Below are 23725 nucleotides of genomic sequence, written 5' to 3'. Positions count from 1 at the left end.
GGGTAATAATATAATATATAATGTACTTTTATATACTATTACTTATCCTGTCAGAGCTGTGCACTGGTGACACAGGACAGGGGTGGGGTAATAATATAATATATAATGTACTTTTATATACTATTACTTATCCTGTCAGAGCTGTGTACTGGTGACACAGGACAGGGGTGGGGTAATAATATAATATATAATGTACTTGTATATACTATTACTGATCCTGTCAGAGCTGTGTACTGGTGACACAGGACAGGGGTGGGGTAATAATATAATATATAATGTACTTGTATATACTATTACTTATCCTGTCAGAGCTGTGTACTGGTGACACAGGACAGGGGTGGGGTAATAATATAATATATAATGTACTTGTATATACTATTACTGATCCTGTCAGTGCTGTGTACTGGTGACACAGGACAGGGGTTGGGTAATAATATAATATATAATGTACTTGTATATACTATTACTGATCCTGTCAGAGCTGTGTACTGGTGACACAGGACAGGGGTGGGGTAATAATATAATATATAATGTACTTGTATATACTATTACTTATCCTGTCAGAGCTGTGTACTGGTGACACAGTACAGGGGTGGGGTAATATATAATGTACTTGTATATACTATTACTTATCCTGTCAGTGCTGTGTACTGGTGACACAGGACAGGGGTGGGGTAATAATATAATATATATTGTACTTGTATATACTATTACTTATCCTGTCAGTGCTGTGTACTGGTTACACAGGACAGGGGTGGGGTAATAATATAATATATAATGTACTTGTATATACTATTACTGATCCTGTCAGTGCTGTGTACTGGTGACACAGGACAGGGGTGGGGTAATAATATAATATATAATGTACTTGTATGTACTATTACTTATCCTGTCAGTGCTGTGTACTTGTGACACAGGACAGGGAGGGGTAATAATATAATATATAATGTACTTGTATATACTATTACTTATCCTGTCAGTGCTGTGTACTGGTGACACAGGACAGGGGTGGGGTAATAATATAATATATAATGTACTTGTATATACTATTACTTATCCTGTCAGAGCTGTGTACTGGTGACACAGGACAGGGGTGGGGTAATAATATAATATATAATGTACTTGTATATACTATTACTTATCCTGTCAGTGCTGTGTACTGGTGACACAGGATAGGGGTGGGGTAATAATATAATATATAATGTACTTGTATATGCTATTACTTATCCTGTCAGTGCTGTGTACTGGTGACACAGGACAGGGGTGGGGTAATAATATAATATATAATGTACTTGTATATACTATTACTTATCCTGTCAGTGCTGTGTACTGGTGACACAGGACAGGGGTGGGGTAATAATATAATATATAATGTACTTGTATATACTATTACTGATCCTGTCAGAGCTGTGCACTGGTGACACAGGACAGGGGTGGGGTAATAATATAATATATAATGTACTTGTATATACTATTACTTATCCTGTCAGAGCTGTGTACTGGTGACACAGGACAGGGGTGGGGTAATAATATAATATATAATGTACTTGTATATACTATTACTGATCCTGTCAGTGCTGTGTACTGGTGACACAGGACAGGGGTGGGGTAATAATATAATATATAATGTACTTGTATATACTATTACTGATCCTGTCAGAGCTGTGTACTGGTGACACAGGACAGGGGTGGGGTAATAATATAATATATAATGTACTTGTATATACTATTACTGATCCTGTCAGTGCTGTGTACTGGTGACACAGGACAGGGGTGGGGTAATAATATAATATATAATGTACTTTTATATACTATTACTGATCCTGTCAGAGCTGTGTACTGGTGACACAGGACAGGGGTGGGGTAATAATATAATATATAATGTACTTGTATATACTATTACTGATCCTGTCAGAGCTGTGTACTGGTGACACAGGACAGGGGTGGGGTAATAATATAATATATATTGTACTTGTATATACTATTACTTATCCTGTCAGTGCTGTGTACTGGTGACACAGGACAGGGGTGGGGTAATAATATAATATATAATGTACTTGTATATACTATTACTTATCCTGTCAGTGCTGTGTACTGGTGACACAGGACAGGGGTGGGGTAATAATATAATATATAATGTACTTGTATATACTATTACTTATCCTGTCAGAGCTGTGTACTGGTGACACAGGACAGGGGTGGGGTAATAATATAATATATAATGTACTTGTATATACTATTACTTATCCTGTCAGAGCTGTGTACTGGTGACACAGGACAGGGGTGGGGTAATAATATAATATATATTGTACTTGTATATACTATTACTGATCCTGTCAGTGCTGTGTACTGGTGACACAGGACAGGGGTGGGGTAATAATATAATATATAATGTACTTGTATATACTATTACTGATCCTGTCAGAGCTGTGTACTGGTGACACAGGACAGGGGTGGGGTAATAATATCATATATAATGTACTTGTATATACTATTACTTATCCTGTCAGTGCTGTGTACTGGTGACACAGGACAGGGAGGGGTAATAATATCATATATAATGTACTTGTATATACTATTACTGATCCTGTCAGTGCTGTGTACTGGTGACAGAGGACAGGGGTGGGGTAATAATATCATATATAATGTACTTGTATATACTATTACTGATCCTGTCAGAGCTGTGTACTGGTGACACAGGACAGGGTGGGGTAATAATATAATATATAATGTACTTGTATATACTATTACTGATCCTGTCAGAGCTGTGTACTGGTGACACAGGACAGGGGTGGGGTAATAATATAATATATAATGTACTTGTATATACTATTACTTATCCTGTCAGAGCTGTGTACTGGTGACACAGGACAGGGGTGGGGTAATAATATAATATATAATGTACTTGTATATACTATTACTTATCCTGTAAGAGCTGTGTACTGGTGACACAGGACAGGGGTGGGGTAATAATATAATATATAATGTACTTGTATATACTATTACTTATCCTGTCAGTGCTGTGTACTGGTGACACAGGACAGGGGTGGGGTAATAATATCATATATAATGTACTTGTATATACTATTACTTATCCTGTCAGAGCTGTGCACTGGTGACACAGGACAGGGTGGGGTAATAATATAATATATAATGTACTTGTATATACTATTACTGATCCTGTCAGAGCTGTGTACTGGTGACACAGGACAGGGGTGGGGTAATAACATAATATATAATGTACTTGTATATACTATTACTTATCCTGTCAGAGCTGTGCACTGGTGACACAGGACAGGGGTGGGGTAATAATATAATATATAATGTACTTTTATATACTATTACTTATCCTGTCAGAGCTGTGCACTGGTGACACAGGACAGGGGTGGGGTAATAATATAATATATAATGTACTTTTATATACTATTACTTATCCTGTCAGAGCTGTGTACTGGTGACACAGGACAGGGGTTGGGTAATAATATAATATATAATGTACTTGTATATACTATTACTGATCCTGTCAGAGCTGTGTACTGGTGACACAGGACAGGGGTGTGGTAATAATATAATATATAATGTACTTGTATATACTATTACTGATCCTGTCAGAGCTTTGTACTCGTGACACAGGACAGGGGTGGGGTAATGATATAATATATAATGTACTTGTATATACTATTACTTATCCTGTCAGTGCTGTGTACTGGTGACACAGGACAGGGGTGGGGTAATAATATAATATATAATGTACTTGTATATACTATTACTTATCCTGTCAGAGCTGTGTACTGGTGACACAGTACAGGGGTGGGGTAATATATAATGTACTTGTATATACTATTACTTATCCTGTCAGTGCTGTGTACTGGTGACACAGGACAGGGGTGGGGTAATAATATAATATATATTGTACTTGTATATACTATTACTTATCCTGTCAGTGCTGTGTACTGGTTACACAGGACAGGGGTGGGGTAATAATATAATATATAATGTACTTGTATATACTATTACTGATCCTGTCAGTGCTGTGTACTGGTGACACAGGACAGGGGTGGGGTAATAATATAATATATAATGTACTTGTATATACTATTACTTATCCTGTCAGTGCTGTGTACTGGTGACACAGGACAGGGAGGGGTAATAATATAATATATAATGTACTTGTATATACTATTACTTATCCTGTCAGAGCTGTGCACTGGTGACACAGGACAGGGAGGGGTAATAATATAATATATAATGTACTTGTATATACTATTACTGATCCTGTCAGAGCTGTGTACTGGTGACACAGGACAGGGGTGGGTAATAATATCATATATAATGTACTTGTATATACTATTACTGATCCTGTCAGTGCTGTGTACTGGTGACACAGGACAGGGGTGGGGTAATAATATAATATATAATGTACTTGTATATACTATTACTTATCCTGTCAGAGCTGTGTACTGGTGACACAGGACAGGGGTGGGGTAATAATATAATATATAATGTACTTGTATATACTATTACTTATCCTGTCAGTGCTGTGTACTGGTGACACAGGACAGGGGTGGGGTAATAATATAATATATAATGTACTTGTATATACTATTACTTATCCTGTCAGAGCTGTGTACTGGTGACACAGGACAGGGGTGGGGTAATAATATAATATATAATGTACTTGTATATACTATTACTTATCCTGTCAGTGCTGTGTACTGGTGACACAGGACAGGGGTGGGGTAATAATATAATATATAATGTACTTGTATATACTATTACTTATCCTGTCAGTGCTGTGTACTGGTGACACAGGACAGGGGTGGGGTAATAATATAATATATAATGTACTTGTATATACTATTACTTATCCTGTCAGTGCTGTGTACTGGTGACACAGGACAGGGAGGGGTAATAATATAATATATAATGTACTTGTATATACTATTACTTATCCTGTCAGAGCTGTGTACTGGTGACACAGGACAGGGGTGGGGTAATAATATAATATATAATGTACTTGTATATACTATTACTTATCCTGTCAGTGCTGTGTACTGGTGACACAGGACAGGGGTGGGGTAATAATATAATATATAATGTACTTGTATATACTATTACTGATCCTGTCAGAGCTGTGTACTGGTGACACAGGACAGGGTGGGGTAATAATATAATATATAATGTACTTGTATATACTATTACTGATCCTGTCAGTGCTGTGTACTGGTGACACAGGACAGGGGTGGGGTAATAATATAATATATAATGTACTTGTATATACTATTACTGATCCTGTCAGAGCTGTGTACTGGTGACACAGGACAGGGGTGGGGTAATAATATAATATATAATGTACTTGTATATACTATTACTTATCCTGTCAGAGCTGTGTACTGGTGACACAGGACAGGGGTGGGGTAATAATATAATATATAATGTACTTGTATATACTATTACTTATCCTGTCAGAGCTGTGTACTGGTGACACAGGACAGGGGTGGGGTAATAATATAATATATAATGTACTTGTATATACTATTACTGATCCTGTCAGAGCTGTGTACTGGTGACACAGGACAGGGGTGGGGTAATAATATAATATATAATGTACTTGTATATACTATTACTGATCCTGTCAGTGCTGTGTACTGGTGACACAGGACAGGGGTGGGGTAATAATATAATATATAATGTACTTGTATATACTATTACTTATCCTGTCAGTGCTGTGTACTGGTGACACAGGACAGGGGTGGGGTAATAATATAATATATAATGTACTTGTATATACTATTACTTATCCTGTCAGTGCTGTGTACTGGTGACACAGGACAGGGGTGGGGTAATAATATAATATATAATGTACTTGTATATACTATTACTTATCCTGTCAGTGCTGTGTACTGGTGACACAGGACAGGGAGGGGTAATAATATAATATATAATGTACTTGTATATACTATTACTTATCCTGTCAGAGCTGTGTACTGGTGACACAGGACAGGGGTGGGGTAATAATATCATATATAATGTACTTGTATATACTATTACTTATCCTGTCAGAGCTGTGTACTGGTGACACAGGACAGGGTGGGGTAATAATATAATATATATTGTACTTGTATATACTATTACTGATCCTGTCAGAGCTGTGTACTGGTGACACAGGACAGGGGTGGGGTAATAATATAATATATAATGTACTTGTATATACTATTACTTATCCTGTCAGAGCTGTGTACTGGTGACACAGGACAGGGGTGGGGTAATAATATAATATATAATGTACTTGTATATACTATTACTGATCCTGTCAGAGCTGTGTACTGGTGACACAGGACAGGGGTGGGGTAATAATATAATATATAATGTACTTGTATATACTATTACTTATCCTGTCAGAGCTGTGTACTGGTGACACAGGACAGGGGTGGGGTAATAATATAATATATAATGTACTTGTATATACTATTACTTATCCTGTCAGTGCTGTGTACTGGTGACACAGGACAGGGGTGGGGTAATAATATAATATATAATGTACTTGTATATACTATTACTGATCCTGTCAGAGCTGTGTACTGGTGACACAGGACAGGGGTGGGGTAATAATATAATATATAATGTACTTGTATATACTATTACTTATCCTGTCAGAGCTGTGTACTGGTGACAGAGGACAGGGGTGGGGTAATAATATAATATATAATGTACTTGTATATACTATTACTGATCCTGTCAGAGCTGTGTACTGGTGACACAGGACAGGGTGGGGTAATAATATAATATATAATGTACTTGTATATACTATTACTGATCCTGTCAGAGCTGTGTACTGGTGACACAGGACAGGGGTGTGGTAATAACATAATATATAATGTACTTGTATATACTATTACTGATCCTGTCAGAGCTGTGTACTGGTGACACAGGACAGGGGTGGGGTAATAATATAATATATAATGTACTTGTATATACTATTACTTATCCTGTCAGTGCTGTGTACTGGTGACACAGGACAGGGAGGGGTAATAATATAATATATAATGTACTTGTATATACTATTACTGATCCTGTCAGTGCTGTGTACTGGTGACACAGGACAGGGGTGGGGTAATAATATAATATATAATGTACTTGTATATACTATTACTGATCCTGTCAGAGCTGTGTACTGGTGACACAGGACAGGGGTGGGGTAATAATATAATATATAATGTACTTGTATATACTATTACTGATCCTGTCAGTGCTGTGTACTGGTGACACAGGACAGGGGTGGGGTAATAATATAATATATAATGTACTTGTATATACTATTACTGATCCTGTCAGAGCTGTGTACTGGTGACACAGGACAGGGGTGGGGTAATAATATAATATATAATGTACTTGTATATACTATTACTTATCCTGTCAGAGCTGTGTACTGGTGACACAGGACAGGGGTGGGGTAATAATATAATATATAATGTACTTGTATATACTATTACTTATCCTGTCAGTGCTGTGTACTGGTGACACAGGACAGGGTGGGGTAATAATATAATATATAATGTACTTGTATATACTATTACTGATCCTGTCAGAGCTGTGTACTGGTGACACAGGACAGGGGTGGGGTAATAATATAATATATAATGTACTTGTATATACTATTACTTATCCTGTCAGTGCTGTGTACTGGTGACACAGGACAGGGGTGGGGTAATAATATAATATATAATGTACTTGTATATACTATTACTTATCCTGTCAGTGCTGTGTACTGGTGACACAGGACAGGGGTGGGGTAATAATATAATATATAATGTACTTGTATATACTATTACTTATCCTGTCAGTGCTGTGTACTGGTGACACAGGACAGGGGTGGGGTAATAATATAATATATAATGTACTTGTATATACTATTACTTATCCTGTCAGAGCTGTGTACTGGTGACACAGGACAGGGGTGGGGTAATAATATCATATATAATGTACTTGTATATACTATTACTTATCCTGTCAGAGCTGTGTACTGGTGACACAGGACAGGGTGGGGTAATAATATAATATATATTGTACTTGTATATACTATTACTGATCCTGTCAGAGCTGTGTACTGGTGACACAGGACAGGGGTGGGGTAATAATATAATATATAATGTACTTGTATATACTATTACTTATCCTGTCAGAGCTGTGTACTGGTGACACAGGACAGGGGTGGGGTAATAATATAATATATAATGTACTTGTATATACTATTACTGATCCTGTCAGAGCTGTGTACTGGTGACACAGGACAGGGGTGGGGTAATAATATAATATATAATGTACTTGTATATACTATTACTTATCCTGTCAGAGCTGTGTACTGGTGACACAGGACAGGGGTGGGGTAATAATATAATATATAATGTACTTGTATATACTATTACTTATCCTGTCAGTGCTGTGTACTGGTGACACAGGACAGGGGTGGGGTAATAATATAATATATAATGTACTTGTATATACTATTACTGATCCTGTCAGAGCTGTGTACTGGTGACACAGGACAGGGTGGGGTAATAATATAATATATAATGTACTTGTATATACTATTACTGATCCTGTCAGAGCTGTGTACTGGTGACACAGGACAGGGGTGTGGTAATAACATAATATATAATGTACTTGTATATACTATTACTGATCCTGTCAGAGCTGTGTACTGGTGACACAGGACAGGGGTGGGGTAATAATATAATATATAATGTACTTGTATATACTATTACTGATCCTGTCAGTGCTGTGTACTGGTGACACAGGACAGGGGTGGGGTAATAATATAATATATAATGTACTTGTATATACTATTACTGATCCTGTCAGAGCTGTGTACTGGTGACACAGGACAGGGGTGGGGTAATAATATAATATATAATGTACTTGTATATACTATTACTTATCCTGTCAGAGCTGTGTACTGGTGACACAGGACAGGGGTGGGGTAATAATATAATATATAATGTACTTGTATATACTATTACTTATCCTGTCAGAGCTGTGTACTGGTGACACAGGACAGGGTGGGGTAATAATATAATATATAATGTACTTGTATATACTATTACTGATCCTGTCAGAGCTGTGTACTGGTGACACAGGACAGGGGTGGGGTAATAATATAATATATAATGTACTTGTATATACTATTACTGATCCTGTCAGTGCTGTGTACTGGTGACACAGGACAGGGGTGGGGTAATAATATAATATATAATGTACTTGTATATACTATTACTTATCCTGTCAGTGCTGTGTACTGGTGACACAGGACAGGGGTGGGGTAATAATATAATATATAATGTACTTGTATATACTATTACTGATCCTGTCAGAGCTGTGTACTGGTGACACAGGACAGGGGTGGGGTAATAATATAATATATAATGTACTTGTATATACTATTACTTATCCTGTCAGTGCTGTGTACTGGTGACACAGGACAGGGTGGGGTAATAATATAATATATAATGTACTTGTATATACTATTACTGATCCTGTCAGAGCTGTGTACTGGTGACACAGGACAGGGGTGGGGTAATAATATAATATATAATGTACTTGTATATACTATTACTGATCCTGTCAGAGCTGTGTACTGGTGACTCAGGACAGGGGTGGGGTAATAATATAATATATAATGTACTTGTATATACTATTACTGATCCTGTCAGTGCTGTGTACTGGTGACACAGGACAGGGGTGGGGTAATAATATAATATATAATGTACTTGTATATACTATTACTTATCCTGTCAGTGCTGTGTACTGGTGACACAGGACAGGGGTGGGGTAATAATATAATATATAATGTACTTGTATATACTATTACTGATCCTGTCAGAGCTGTGTACTGGTGACACAGGACAGGGGTGGGGTAATAATATAATATATAATGTACTTGTATATACTATTACTTATCCTGTCAGAGCTGTGTACTGGTGACACAGGACAGGGTGGGGTAATAATATAATATATAATGTACTTGTATATACTATTACTGATCCTGTCAGAGCTGTGTACTGGTGACACAGGACAGGGGTGGGGTAATAATATAATATATAATGTACTTGTATATACTATTACTGATCCTGTCAGTGCTGTGTACTGGTGACACAGGACAGGGGTGGGGTAATAATATAATATATAATGTACTTGTATATACTATTACTTATCCTGTCAGTGCTGTGTACTGGTGACACAGGACAGGGGTGGGGTAATAATATAATATATAATGTACTTGTATATACTATTACTTATCCTGTCAGAGCTGTGTACTGGTGACACAGGACAGGGGTGGGGTAATAATATAATATATAATGTACTTGTATATACTATTACTTATCCTGTCAGTGCTGTGTACTGGTGACACAGGACAGGGGTGGGGTAATAATATAATATATAATGTACTTGTATATACTATTACTGATCCTGTCAGAGCTGTGTACTGGTGACACAGGACAGGGGTGGGGTAATAATATAATATATAATGTACTTGTATATACTATTACTTATCCTGTCAGTGCTGTGTACTGGTGACACAGGACAGGGTGGGGTAATAATATAATATATAATGTACTTGTATATACTATTACTGATCCTGTCAGAGCTGTGTACTGGTGACACAGGACAGGGGTGGGGTAATAATATAATATATAATGTACTTGTATATACTATTACTTATCCTGTCAGAGCTGTGTACTGGTGACACAGGACAGGGGTGGGGTAATAATATAATATATAATGTACTTGTATATACTATTACTGATCCTGTCAGAGCTGTGTACTGGTGACACAGGACAGGGGTGGGGTAATAATATAATATATAATGTACTTGTATATACTATTACTGATCCTGTCAGAGCTGTGTACTGGTGACTCAGGACAGGGGTGGGGTAATAATATAATATATAATGTACTTGTATATACTATTACTGATCCTGTCAGTGCTGTGTACTGGTGACACAGGACAGGGGTGGGGTAATAATATAATATATAATGTACTTGTATATACTATTACTTATCCTGTCAGTGCTGTGTACTGGTGACACAGGACAGGGGTGGGGTAATAATATAATATATAATGTACTTGTATATACTATTACTGATCCTGTCAGAGCTGTGTACTGGTGACACAGGACAGGGGTGGGGTAATAATATAATATATAATGTACTTGTATATACTATTACTGATCCTGTCAGAGCTGTGTACTGGTGACACAGGACAGGGGTGGGGTAATAATATAATATATAATGTACTTGTATATACTATTACTTATCCTGTCAGAGCTGTGTACTGGTGACACAGGACAGGGTGGGGTAATAATATAATATATAATGTACTTGTATATACTATTACTGATCCTGTCAGAGCTGTGTACTGGTGACACAGGACAGGGGTGGGGTAATAATATAATATATAATGTACTTGTATATACTATTACTGATCCTGTCAGTGCTGTGTACTGGTGACACAGGACAGGGGTGGGGTAATAATATAATATATAATGTACTTGTATATACTATTACTTATCCTGTCAGTGCTGTGTACTGGTGACACAGGACAGGGGTGGGGTAATAATATAATATATAATGTACTTGTATATACTATTACTGATCCTGTCAGAGCTGTGTACTGGTGACACAGGACAGGGGTGGGGTAATAATATAATATATAATGTACTTGTATATACTATTACTTATCCTGTCAGTGCTGTGTACTGGTGACACAGGACAGGGTGGGGTAATAATATAATATATAATGTACTTGTATATACTATTACTGATCCTGTCAGAGCTGTGTACTGGTGACACAGGACAGGGGTGGGGTAATAATATAATATATAATGTACTTGTATATACTATTACTGATCCTGTCAGAGCTGTGTACTGGTGACTCAGGACAGGGGTGGGGTAATAATATAATATATAATGTACTTGTATATACTATTACTGATCCTGTCAGTGCTGTGTACTGGTGACACAGGACAGGGGTGGGGTAATAATATAATATATAATGTACTTGTATATACTATTACTTATCCTGTCAGTGCTGTGTACTGGTGACACAGGACAGGGGTGGGGTAATAATATAATATATAATGTACTTGTATATACTATTACTGATCCTGTCAGAGCTGTGTACTGGTGACACAGGACAGGGGTGGGGTAATAATATAATATATAATGTACTTGTATATACTATTACTTATCCTGTCAGAGCTGTGTACTGGTGACACAGGACAGGGTGGGGTAATAATATAATATATAATGTACTTGTATATACTATTACTGATCCTGTCAGAGCTGTGTACTGGTGACACAGGACAGGGGTGGGGTAATAATATAATATATAATGTACTTGTATATACTATTACTGATCCTGTCAGTGCTGTGTACTGGTGACACAGGACAGGGGTGGGGTAATAATATAATATATAATGTACTTGTATATACTATTACTTATCCTGTCAGTGCTGTGTACTGGTGACACAGGACAGGGGTGGGGTAATAATATAATATATAATGTACTTGTATATACTATTACTGATCCTGTCAGAGCTGTGTACTGGTGACACAGGACAGGGGTGGGGTAATAATATAATATATAATGTACTTGTATATACTATTACTTATCCTGTCAGTGCTGTGTACTGGTGACACAGGACAGGGTGGGGTAATAATATAATATATAATGTACTTGTATATACTATTACTGATCCTGTCAGAGCTGTGTACTGGTGACACAGGACAGGGGTGGGGTAATAATATAATATATAATGTACTTGTATATACTATTACTTATCCTGTCAGAGCTGTGTACTGGTGACACAGGACAGGGGTGGGGTAATAATATAATATATAATGTACTTGTATATACTATTACTGATCCTGTCAGAGCTGTGTACTGGTGACACAGGACAGGGGTGGGGTAATAATATAATATATAATGTACTTGTATATACTATTACTGATCCTGTCAGAGCTGTGTACTGGTGACTCAGGACAGGGGTGGGGTAATAATATAATATATAATGTACTTGTATATACTATTACTGATCCTGTCAGAGCTGTGTACTGGTGACACAGGACAGGGGTGGGGTAATAATATAATATATAATGTACTTGTATATACTATTACTGATCCTGTCAGAGCTGTGTACTGGTGACACAGGACAGGGGTGGGGTAATAATATAATATATAATGTACTTGTATATACTATTACTTATCCTGTCAGAGCTGTGTACTGGTGACACAGGACAGGGGTGGGGTAATAATATAATATATAATGTACTTGTATATACTATTACTGATCCTGTCAGTGCTGTGTACTGGTGACACAGGACAGGGGTGGGGTAATAATATAATATATAATGTACTTGTATATACTATTACTGATCCTGTCAGTGCTGTGTACTGGTGACACAGGACAGGGGTGGGGTAATAATATAATATATAATGTACTTGTATATACTATTACTTATCCTGTCAGTGCTGTGTACTGGTGACACAGGACAGGGGTGGGGTAATAATATAATATATAATGTACTTGTATATACTATTACTGATCCTGTCAGAGCTGTGTACTGGTGACACAGGACAGGGGTGGGGTAATAATATAATATATAATGTACTTGTATATACTATTACTGATCCTGTCAGAGCTGTGTACTGGTGACACAGGACAGGGGTGGGGTAATAATATAATATATAATGTACTTGTATATACTATTACTTATCCTGTCAGAGCTGTGTACTGGTGACACAGGACAGGGTGGGGTAATAATATAATATATAATGTACTTGTATATACTATTACTGATCCTGTCAGAGCTGTGTACTGGTGACACAGGACAGGGGTGGGGTAATAATATAATATATAATGTACTTGTATATACTATTACTGATCCTGTCAGTGCTGTGTACTGGTGACACAGGACAGGGGTGGGGTAATAATATAATATATAATGTACTTGTATATACTATTACTTATCCTGTCAGTGCTGTGTACTGGTGACACAGGACAGGGGTGGGGTAATAATATAATATATAATGTACTTGTATATACTATTACTGATCCTGTCAGAGCTGTGTACTGGTGACACAGGACAGGGGTGGGGTAATAATATAATATATAATGTACTTGTATATACTATTACTTATCCTGTCAGTGCTGTGTACTGGTGACACAGGACAGGGTGGGGTAATAATATAATATATAATGTACTTGTATATACTATTACTGATCCTGTCAGAGCTGTGTACTGGTGACACAGGACAGGGGTGGGGTAATAATATAATATATAATGTACTTGTATATACTATTACTTATCCTGTCAGAGCTGTGTACTGGTGACACAGGACAGGGGTGGGGTAATAATATAATATATAATGTACTTGTATATACTATTACTGATCCTGTCAGAGCTGTGTACTGGTGACACAGGACAGGGGTGGGGTAATAATATAATATATAATGTACTTGTATATACTATTACTGATCCTGTCAGAGCTGTGTACTGGTGACTCAGGACAGGGGTGGGGTAATAATATAATATATAATGTACTTGTATATACTATTACTGATCCTGTCAGTGCTGTGTACTGGTGACACAGGACAGGGGTGGGGTAATAATATAATATATAATGTACTTGTATATACTATTACTTATCCTGTCAGTGCTGTGTACTGGTGACACAGGACAGGGGTGGGGTAATAATATAATATATAATGTACTTGTATATACTATTACTGATCCTGTCAGAGCTGTGTACTGGTGACACAGGACAGGGGTGGGGTAATAATATAATATATAATGTACTTGTATATACTATTACTGATCCTGTCAGAGCTGTGTACTGGTGACACAGGACAGGGGTGGGGTAATAATATAATATATAATGTACTTGTATATACTATTACTGATCCTGTCAGTGCTGTGCACTGGTGACACAGGACAGGGGTGGGGTAATAATATAATATATAATGTACTTGTATATACTATTACTGATCCTGTCAGTGCTGTGTACTGGTGACACAGGACAGGGGTGGGGTAATAATATAATATATAATGTACTTGTATATACTATTACTGATCCTGTCAGAGCTGTGTACTGGTGACACAGGACAGGGGTGGGGTAATAATATAATATATAATGTACTTGTATATACTATTACTTATCCTGTCAGAGCTGTGCACTGGTGACACAGGACAGGGAGGGGTAATAATATAATATATAATGTACTTGTATATACTATTACTTATCCTGTCAGTGCTGTGTACTGGTGACACAGGACAGGGGTGGGGTAATAATATAATATATAATGTACTTGTATATACTATTACTTATCCTGTCAGAGCTGTGTACTGGTGACACAGGACAGGGGTGGGGTAATAATATAATATATAATGTACTTGTATATACTATTACTGATCCTGTCAGAGCTGTGTACTGGTGACACAGGACAGGGGTGGGGTAATAATATAATATATAATGTACTTGTATATACTATTACTGATCCTGTCAGAGCTGTGTACTGGTGACACAGGACAGGGGTGGGGTAATAATATAATATATAATGTACTTGTATATACTATTACTTATCCTGTCAGTGCTGTGTACTGGTGACACAGGACAGGGGTGGGGTAATAATATAATATATAATGTACTTGTATATACTATTACTGATCCTGTCAGTGCTGTGTACTGGTGACACAGGACAGGGGTGGGGTAATAATATAATATATAATGTACTTGTATATACTATTACTTATCCTGTCAGTGCTGTGTACTGGTGACACAGGACAGGGGTGGGGTAATAATATCATATATAATGTACTTGTATATACTATTACTGATCCTGTCAGAGCTGTGTACTGGTGACACAGGACAGGGGTGGGGTAATAATATCATATATAATGTACTTGTATATACTATTACTTATCCTGTCAGAGCTGTGTACTGGTGACACAGGACAGGGGTGGGGTAATAATATAATATATAATGTACTTGTATATACTATTACTGATCCTGTCAGAGCTGTGCACTGGTGACACAGGACAGGGGTGGCTCAGTAACAATATGAGGGCCGGCTCTGGGGCAGTCTAGTCACACCCCCTGCACTCCTGTGTACTGGAGCAGAGGCCATTGCCCCGTGAGCTCCCTCCTGCGGCTCAGAGCTGGGAGTGTGAGTGAATGTAGCCCCGCAGAGCCAATGAGCAGGCACCGGATGCGATATATCCTCTGGGACAACAACTGCTCTGTTCCTCCTCAGTTCCACATGACGCCATTTACTGCCCTACCTCCTCCTCCTCCGAGCCCAGAGCACAACAACGCTGAGGCGGTGGCGGCGCCCTGTCACACTGCTGTGCCGGATCTCCTGTGACTTGTGACTACTTCTCCTATCCCGGGGACGGCCGCTGTGTGTGGATACTATAACTTGGAGAAGCTCCAGGGACTGCACCGCTGTTGCTGCTGGAAACTTTCTTTTGGGAACTTACTTTAATTATTTGGGAGCCCTATTTTTACTGGACTGTGCAACTTTTTACCCGGGTGCGGATTTATTAGTAGAACTTGCAGGAGTTGCCGAGCAGAGGAAGGTCGTGGTGCAGCTGCGGTGAGTATGGGGTTAATGCTCAGTTAACCCTTGCAGGCGCCGAAGTTGCTTGCCGCCGGCTCGATCCTGATTACACCGGGTGCGATCACCCCCCCCCCCCCCCGGCTGTCTATAGGGAGGCCCTGTAAATGGGGGACCCCCTGACTTGTATGGATTGTTCCTGGCTGCGAGGGGCAGTGCAGGGAGCGGAAACGTGGCTTGTTTTGGAAAGTTCAATGATCTTGAGTGGTGATAAGTTGCTCTGCTTGTGGTTTATGTAATAAGAGGCTGTACCTATGTATTGTAGGGATCTCGCACAGATGTCAGCTGCTGCTCTCTGTTGTCTGCTGCGTGTGAAGTTACCATAAAGTGCATGCACACTGTGCTGTTCTGTAATCCGTTTCCACTCTGTGGTTTGCACTGAGATCTATTTAGAATGCAGGAAAGGACAGATCTGATGGTGTTGAGCAGCTTCGGAAATGTTGTGGTCTAGTTTAAAGAGCTATTTATGTCTTTTCACTCTGTCCCCACAGTAAACTCCTTCCCCCTCCCCTAATCCTCAGTCTGATCACACACTCTGCTCCTAATGGGGTTATATGGGGGGGTGGGGGGTACAGAGGAAACTTAGAGGCAGCACCAGATCTCACACAGCACATCATACAGGAGACAAACAAAATCCTGTCTGTGCACTAATGATTTCTGCCATGTCCTGATCTGGGCTGGAGATCCTTCCCTGCGATGGAGCCTGGGACTCTGAGAAACGTGATTGTAAGTTGTGGGGCTGAATGATCCCGTCTGCAGGATTCATCCTGGACGTGTATGTAGGGGTTTGTTTACCTTTATTGTTACTTTGTATAATAAAAGGATACACAATAGTTCATTTCCTCTGAGGGGTTTAATAGATGTTTATTTTGGTCATCTGAAGGATTTGGAAGTTTTCTTCTGATTCTGGGCTCAGTTTGACGTGGGTTTTGTTCTTAAAGTGCTTCATTTCTTTTTTAGTTTGGGTAGAGGCCTGTGCAAGAAGCCTCCATAGCAAAGTTTTATGTACTGTATGTGGATTATATTGTTCGTTGATTGATGATCCATTGGGTTAATGGGATGGCTTCTCTTTAGTTTACCTGTTGAGAGCTGCATAGTTGTCCTGTATATCCGAGCTCCTGTGATGTATAGAAGGTCCTATTGCTAGTGAATTTATAAAAAAAAAAAAAAATTTTTATTTTATTATAATGTGTGTGACGTATATGGGGTGAGTAAATACTGCAAATGTTAGATATTTTGACCTTGTGACAGACAAATATAAACTTTATAGAAAACTAGGCAGTGGCCGTAAACTTCAAGGCTCTTTAGGTCCTGAGATTAGTCAGATGTTTGTATATTACACATATATATATATATATATATATATATATATATATATATATATCTATGTGTGTGTGTCTCTCCATAGGAGTAGATGTATGAGAGAGATCTATATACAAACACATTTCTTCCTCTCCTCCTTTTTCTTTTATGTGACTTGTATTACATGGATTTATCTTTTTGTACTCTCTTATATTTTGTTTCTTACTTTTTGCTTCTGCCACTATGTGTAATCTCAAGTTTCTTAAGTGAATTCTATCGCAGTAACTTCTATACTGAACTCCAGTGAAAGGAGAGAATGATCTGTGACAGTGGTTTCTGTTGCTCCTGTGAAGATGGATATCAATTTACTTTTCAATTCCAGTCTTGGCGTAAAGCTTTGCTTGACTAGTCCACGGTGAGGAAGGCTCAGTCATAAATGATGCTCAGAGGATTGTTGCACTTGGTTTCTTCACTGTACAATTTATTTGAGACTTCTGATCAATGTGAATCGTCTGTAGTGATGACAGGCTTTACATGGCATGGCTTTTCATTGGGTTTGCTTTATTGAGACAGCTAAGGGGAATGTTATGAAATATTAGGCCTATGACCAGATTGACTAGGTCTGGATTTTTGCATAGGTTCTATAAGGGTACTTGCCAAATATAAGGTAAATGGCGAAATACTAAAAGGAACTGTAATGAGACGCAGTCTGGAATCAGAACCCCTCTTTATGTCTTCATTTGCACATTGCTACTTAAATTAAATCACGTCCATTGACTTTTAGTTCCGATCTTTGGATTTTCTTACTAAAGCTCTGCAGAGTATTTACCTTTATGAAAAGGAAGAATGACATCTTCAGTTTAGAAATTCTGAGAGATTGAGTTGTGTAACTTGGGCGTGAAGCTCTGCTGGCTTTAGGGAAACCAGGTAGCTCCCGCTAGAGTCAAGGAAACCTCTTAAGTAAGTATATTTCCGTAAAAGAAAAGTGAATTTGTGAGGGCCGTATATCCAGCCATTACATCAGTGCCGTGGAGTAACTTGTCATCTTGATCACGCTTTTGGTTTCCAACATATAACGTATGTATATACAAATACTTGTGTCTACATTTGTGTCATGTACCGATATAGCAGAGCTGAGTTTGTCATTTGGCATAATTGGTGAAGTCACAATGGGTTTTCTGTGCATAGTTCTTGACTGCTGGCAAACATAGTGCCTTATCCCTGACTTGGTTATTATGGTGCATAAATATTGTTTCCCACCGAGAAAGACATTCGAAAAATGTTGACTATTAATTGGCAATATTCTGTTCTCCAGAATCTGATCTGCCATGTTGGCTTTTTTTCAGGCAGTAGACAGAGTTTATGTTCATACATTCTGAAAGTTGTTTGGGTTTTTTTCTGCTGCATCTGTTCTTCTGAGCATGGCTGTAAATGTTGGTAATGTTATGGTAACAGACAGTCGGTTGAGCACCTGACGATTTTTCCAAACCTCATGTCTATGGTCCACTTTGGCAGACAATTTCAGCACTGCTACATCTGTACGATTGTACATTGATCATGATGATAGTCTGGTCTTGCAGCACGTTTTGATATAACCTCATATTGATGTTTGCGTTGAGAATATGTTCTCAGTAAAGGCCGGATCTCGCTATCCTGTCAATGAGCTGCACGTTAACAGTGGCCATTATCTGCTCACCTTTAGTTTCAGATAGGCCCCAGATAGTGTTTGCACAGCAATGATCTCAATCCCCTCATTGTCAGGCAAGTTAACAGAGAATGTGCTGTTTGTGGGAAAGCTGAGTTAAACAGACCAGATTCTATAGATCTCTGCAATTTAAAAGGGCTCTTCATCCAGAAATGCAGTCCGGGTGATAGCATCCTGTTCTTCAGACTCGCACTAAATCCCATGAATAATGTGCATTATTCGACCCATCCTCATCTGGTCTCCTTTAGCAAATGTATCAAAGCCATCAGACCATAAAGACTTGTGCTGTAAAATGCAGGTAGTGTTTGTTATGTAAATGGTAAAGTGTATAGGGCATTGTCATTCACATAGTAGTGACCTGCGTATAAAGGGGACAGTCTCATAATGGCAGCTGGTTTCCTGTTACTTGAATAGATTTTACTGCTGTCTAAGAGGAACCTGATTTCCCTACACCTGTTGTGACACGTTCACAATGAGAGGAAGTAATACGCCACTGTTACGTTACATGGGAGTCGGATATACAGATAGAGCGCAGTTTGGCATTTGTCTGCATTAAAATGACTTGGAAAGAAATCGCAATACACAGATAATGCAGCACGAAAAGACATTAGCTCTGCTACATCATCATTATGTTTTTATGTTTATTAGGTTTATATGATCTATTTTTCTTTCTTTCTGTTGCTGCCTGTGACATTTTCAAGGAAATACTACAAATAGAATATGTGGCCGGCTTTTCTTAGAAAAACGGCAGAGGAAATTGTAGATGAGAAGATTAACTTACAACTTCTAGTCCTGCCTGAGCTGGGTGGGATTTGTTCATGAATGTCAGGGCGTGCGGTCTAACATTAGACTGAGGTTTGTTTTCATAACACATCTATACATACAGCCTGATATAATAAGCCAGTATCATTGACACTTTTTGACCCGGGCTTCCTGAGTTTTTGTATTGGGTAGGATGCATTTTTTTTTTATTTTTTTTTACGAATGCCATGAAAAAGACTGGTTGCAGAGTAAGTAATAATTTTTTCATTTTTCTGCCCACAGGATTTCAGATGTGTTCTCGGCCCACTGGAGTGAAAACTCTTCAGAGTACTGATGGAGGCCAGAGTACAAAATGGCAGTGGATCCCAACCTTTACTCCAGGCTCGGCGTGACAACGGGAGACCACATGGTGATATTGACCCAAGGGACATTTCGGCGCAACAAGTTCATATTTTGTCATTGGAACAGATAAGAGCTATACGGAACACTAATGAGTATACTGAGGGGCCTACTGTGGCTCCCCGGCCTTGGGTTAAAACGGACTCTCGTCAAACTCCCCAGCAGAAAAATGAAAGAATACATGTGGTAACAGACCAGAGGCAATTCAGCCGGAGCCCTCTTCCACCAATGCATCCCTCGTCACGGGCATCGTTGTCTCGGTCCATTAGTACAGTGAGTACTGGATCACGAAGTAGTACAAGGACAAACACAAGTAGCAGCTCATCCGAGCAAAGACTTTTAGGTCCTTCTTATTCATCTTCGGGGTTAGGTGCTGACAGAATAATTTGCGTACAACCCAAAGGTGAGCTGAAACCAGAGGAGTTAAAGCCTTCCAGTAAAGAAGACTTGGGCTTACATGCATACAGGTGCGAGAGCTGCGGGAAATGTAAGTGCCAAGAATGCACTTATCCAAGAACTCTCCCCTCCTGCTGGATATGTGACAAGCAGTGCCTTTGCTCAGCGCAGGAAGTGATTGACTATGGAACTTGTGTTTGCGGTGTGAAGTGCCTATTCTATCACTGCTCAAACGACGACGAGGACAATTGTGCCGACAACCCCTGCTCTTGTAGCCAGTCACATTGCTGCACTCGCTGGTCTGCCATTGGTGTTATGTCAATGTTTTTGCCTTGTTTATGGTGTTACCTTCCAGCCAAGGGTTGCCTTAAATTGTGCCAGGGCTGCTATGACCGGGCAAAGAGGCCAGGATGCCGATGTAAAAGGTCAAACACAGTATGTTGTAAAGTGCCACAGTTACAGCCCAGAAGTTTGGGGAAGCCAACATAGCACTGGTTGATATCAACAAGATATAAAGTAATTGGACTTTTAACACACATATGCAATCATATAAAATAATTTTGGTACGGTTGGTAGAAAGCAGTGGGAAGTTTTTTTTCCTGTTTGCAGTGATTTTATTTTTATTTTTTTCTTCTAAGTGCCATCTTAACCAATAGGCTTGTTAGAGAGCTGCGATTAGGACCCAGTGCTGTGTGCCACATAAAATATAAGCTAAAGCAACACAGACACTCCTACGTAAATGTGCATTGTTTTGTGAATAATAATTGCAACATTTGTAAATTCATTATTATTTTTTTCTGCCAGAGATAACGTGCTATATTTTTGTACATAAAGAATAATATTTACAACTGTGAATTTGGTGCCACTGTACTGGCGCAATCACGAAATGTACTAATATACATTCAGAGGAATGGGAATCTATCCAAACGGCTAGATCGTGCTTCAACTTATTGAAAAATTAATATTTCTACTCTTTGGACTTTCTGTATATTGTACAGTTACAGTAAGAGTCAGCCTTTATTTTCTAATTTTTCAACATATTGTCTAGTGTAAAGTATATTTATTTGAAGTTTTATTATTTTATAAAAGAGAAATATTTATTTTAAGAGGCATCTTACAAATGTTTCCCCTTTTTTATGATGTCAGTTTCTGCAGATTGGGGTAACTGATGCATATGTTCACTATAAAATAGAAAATATATTAACGTTTGAAATTAAACCTGGCAAGTGTTGATTCTCTTCTTTTTAAGTGTAGGTGGCGGTATGAAGTGGTGAATGTGTGTGACTGATCTCCTGTACGTCTACGCAAGGATCTCACACCTTGTATACAGTCATTTTCTATTAAAGGGGTAGTTTTGATTTTAGACAAATCTATTAGGGATGTAGAGCTAATAGAGGAGGCCTCTTTATCAGACCTCTGATTGGGCAAAACAGAAGGCCATGCCCACATGCCCGGTATGGATCTTGGCTCTGGAGGACCTCAGATCTACATTAAAACCAGTAAATGAGCATTGGTTTCAATACACTTCCTATAAATGTTATACTGGACAACGACTTTACTTACAAGTTAGGCCACTTTCACATTAACATTCCATATGCTGGTGAGTATTTTGCATCAGTATTTGAAAGCAAAAACAGAGTGGGTCCAAATCATGGAAGACAAAGCTTTCTATTATACTTTTCCTCTTTGGAGGTTCCACTCCTTGTTTTGGCTTACAAATACTGATGCAAAATACGGACCTAAATCCTGCCGTGTTAAAGAGGCCTACGGCTTTGTTCACATGGGTGTATTATTGTTTTTTTGTGGGAACCGTATAGATCCAATAGGTGGATTTGATACGATTGTGGGAAAGAATTCTACCTCCAGGGTCAGATCCAGTTTTTTTTTTTTTTATACTAACTATATACATGTTTGCATGGAGCTCTGATACACACAGCTGAATGAAGCCTTACATAGAAATGTCCTAAGCTGTTTATTGGAGAGAAAACCTGTGGCAACTACTAATATATTGACTAATGAAATCTTCACTCCATGACCTATGTAAGGGGACTGACCTTGTGAAACATGCTCTACCCTGAGCTCCACTGAGCGACATGAAAATAAAAAACTGCGAACAGTTGGGGAAATGCTTTAAGTGGAATTAGACTTCGGGTATGTTCACACGAGGTCATTACGTCCGTAATGGTTATGTACGATGCTAGGAGTCCCTGCCTCGCTGCCGGACAACTGTCCCGTACTGTAATCATGATTACAGTACGGGACAGTAGTTCCATGGAGAGGCAGGGACTCCTAGCATCGTACATAACTATAATGCTAGGAGCCCGGCTCCCTGCAGTGTGTTCGGTCCGGGACTTGCGGCCGAAATACGTCCGTCAATTACAGACGTAATGACCTCGTGTGAACATACCCTAAGATCTGAATTCTGGGAAGTAAGTTTAGGACGTGGTACGTCCAGTTTTTCTCCTGGTGACCACTTGACGTCTCA

General features: G+C 38.6%; 1 protein-coding gene across 2 annotated transcripts; it reads left to right on the top strand.

Annotated features, from left to right (window-relative positions):
- Positions 1-16202: 16202 nt before the first annotated feature.
- Positions 16203-22414, top strand: SPRY2 (sprouty RTK signaling antagonist 2). Of its 2 annotated transcripts, none has more exons than XM_075850266.1 (2): positions 16203-16655; positions 20728-22414. In XM_075850266.1, exon 2 carries the CDS (start codon positions 20779-20781, stop codon positions 21727-21729), a length of 951 nt encoding a protein of 316 aa, XP_075706381.1. In that variant the 5' UTR covers positions 16203-16655; positions 20728-20778; the 3' UTR covers positions 21730-22414. The 2 variants fall into 2 exon arrangements, with proteins under 2 accessions (XP_075706381.1, XP_075706382.1); XM_075850267.1 differs by lacking the exon at positions 16203-16655 and adding an exon at positions 17250-17402.
- The last annotated feature ends 1311 nt before the right edge of the window (positions 22415-23725 follow it).

Source organism: Rhinoderma darwinii, chromosome 2 (assembly GCF_050947455.1).
Source record: "Rhinoderma darwinii isolate aRhiDar2 chromosome 2, aRhiDar2.hap1, whole genome shotgun sequence".
Lineage (NCBI taxonomy): Eukaryota > Metazoa > Chordata > Amphibia > Anura > Rhinodermatidae > Rhinoderma > Rhinoderma darwinii.
Note: the sequence above shows the minus strand (reverse complement) of the source record. Positions and strands in the feature narration are given on the sequence as shown.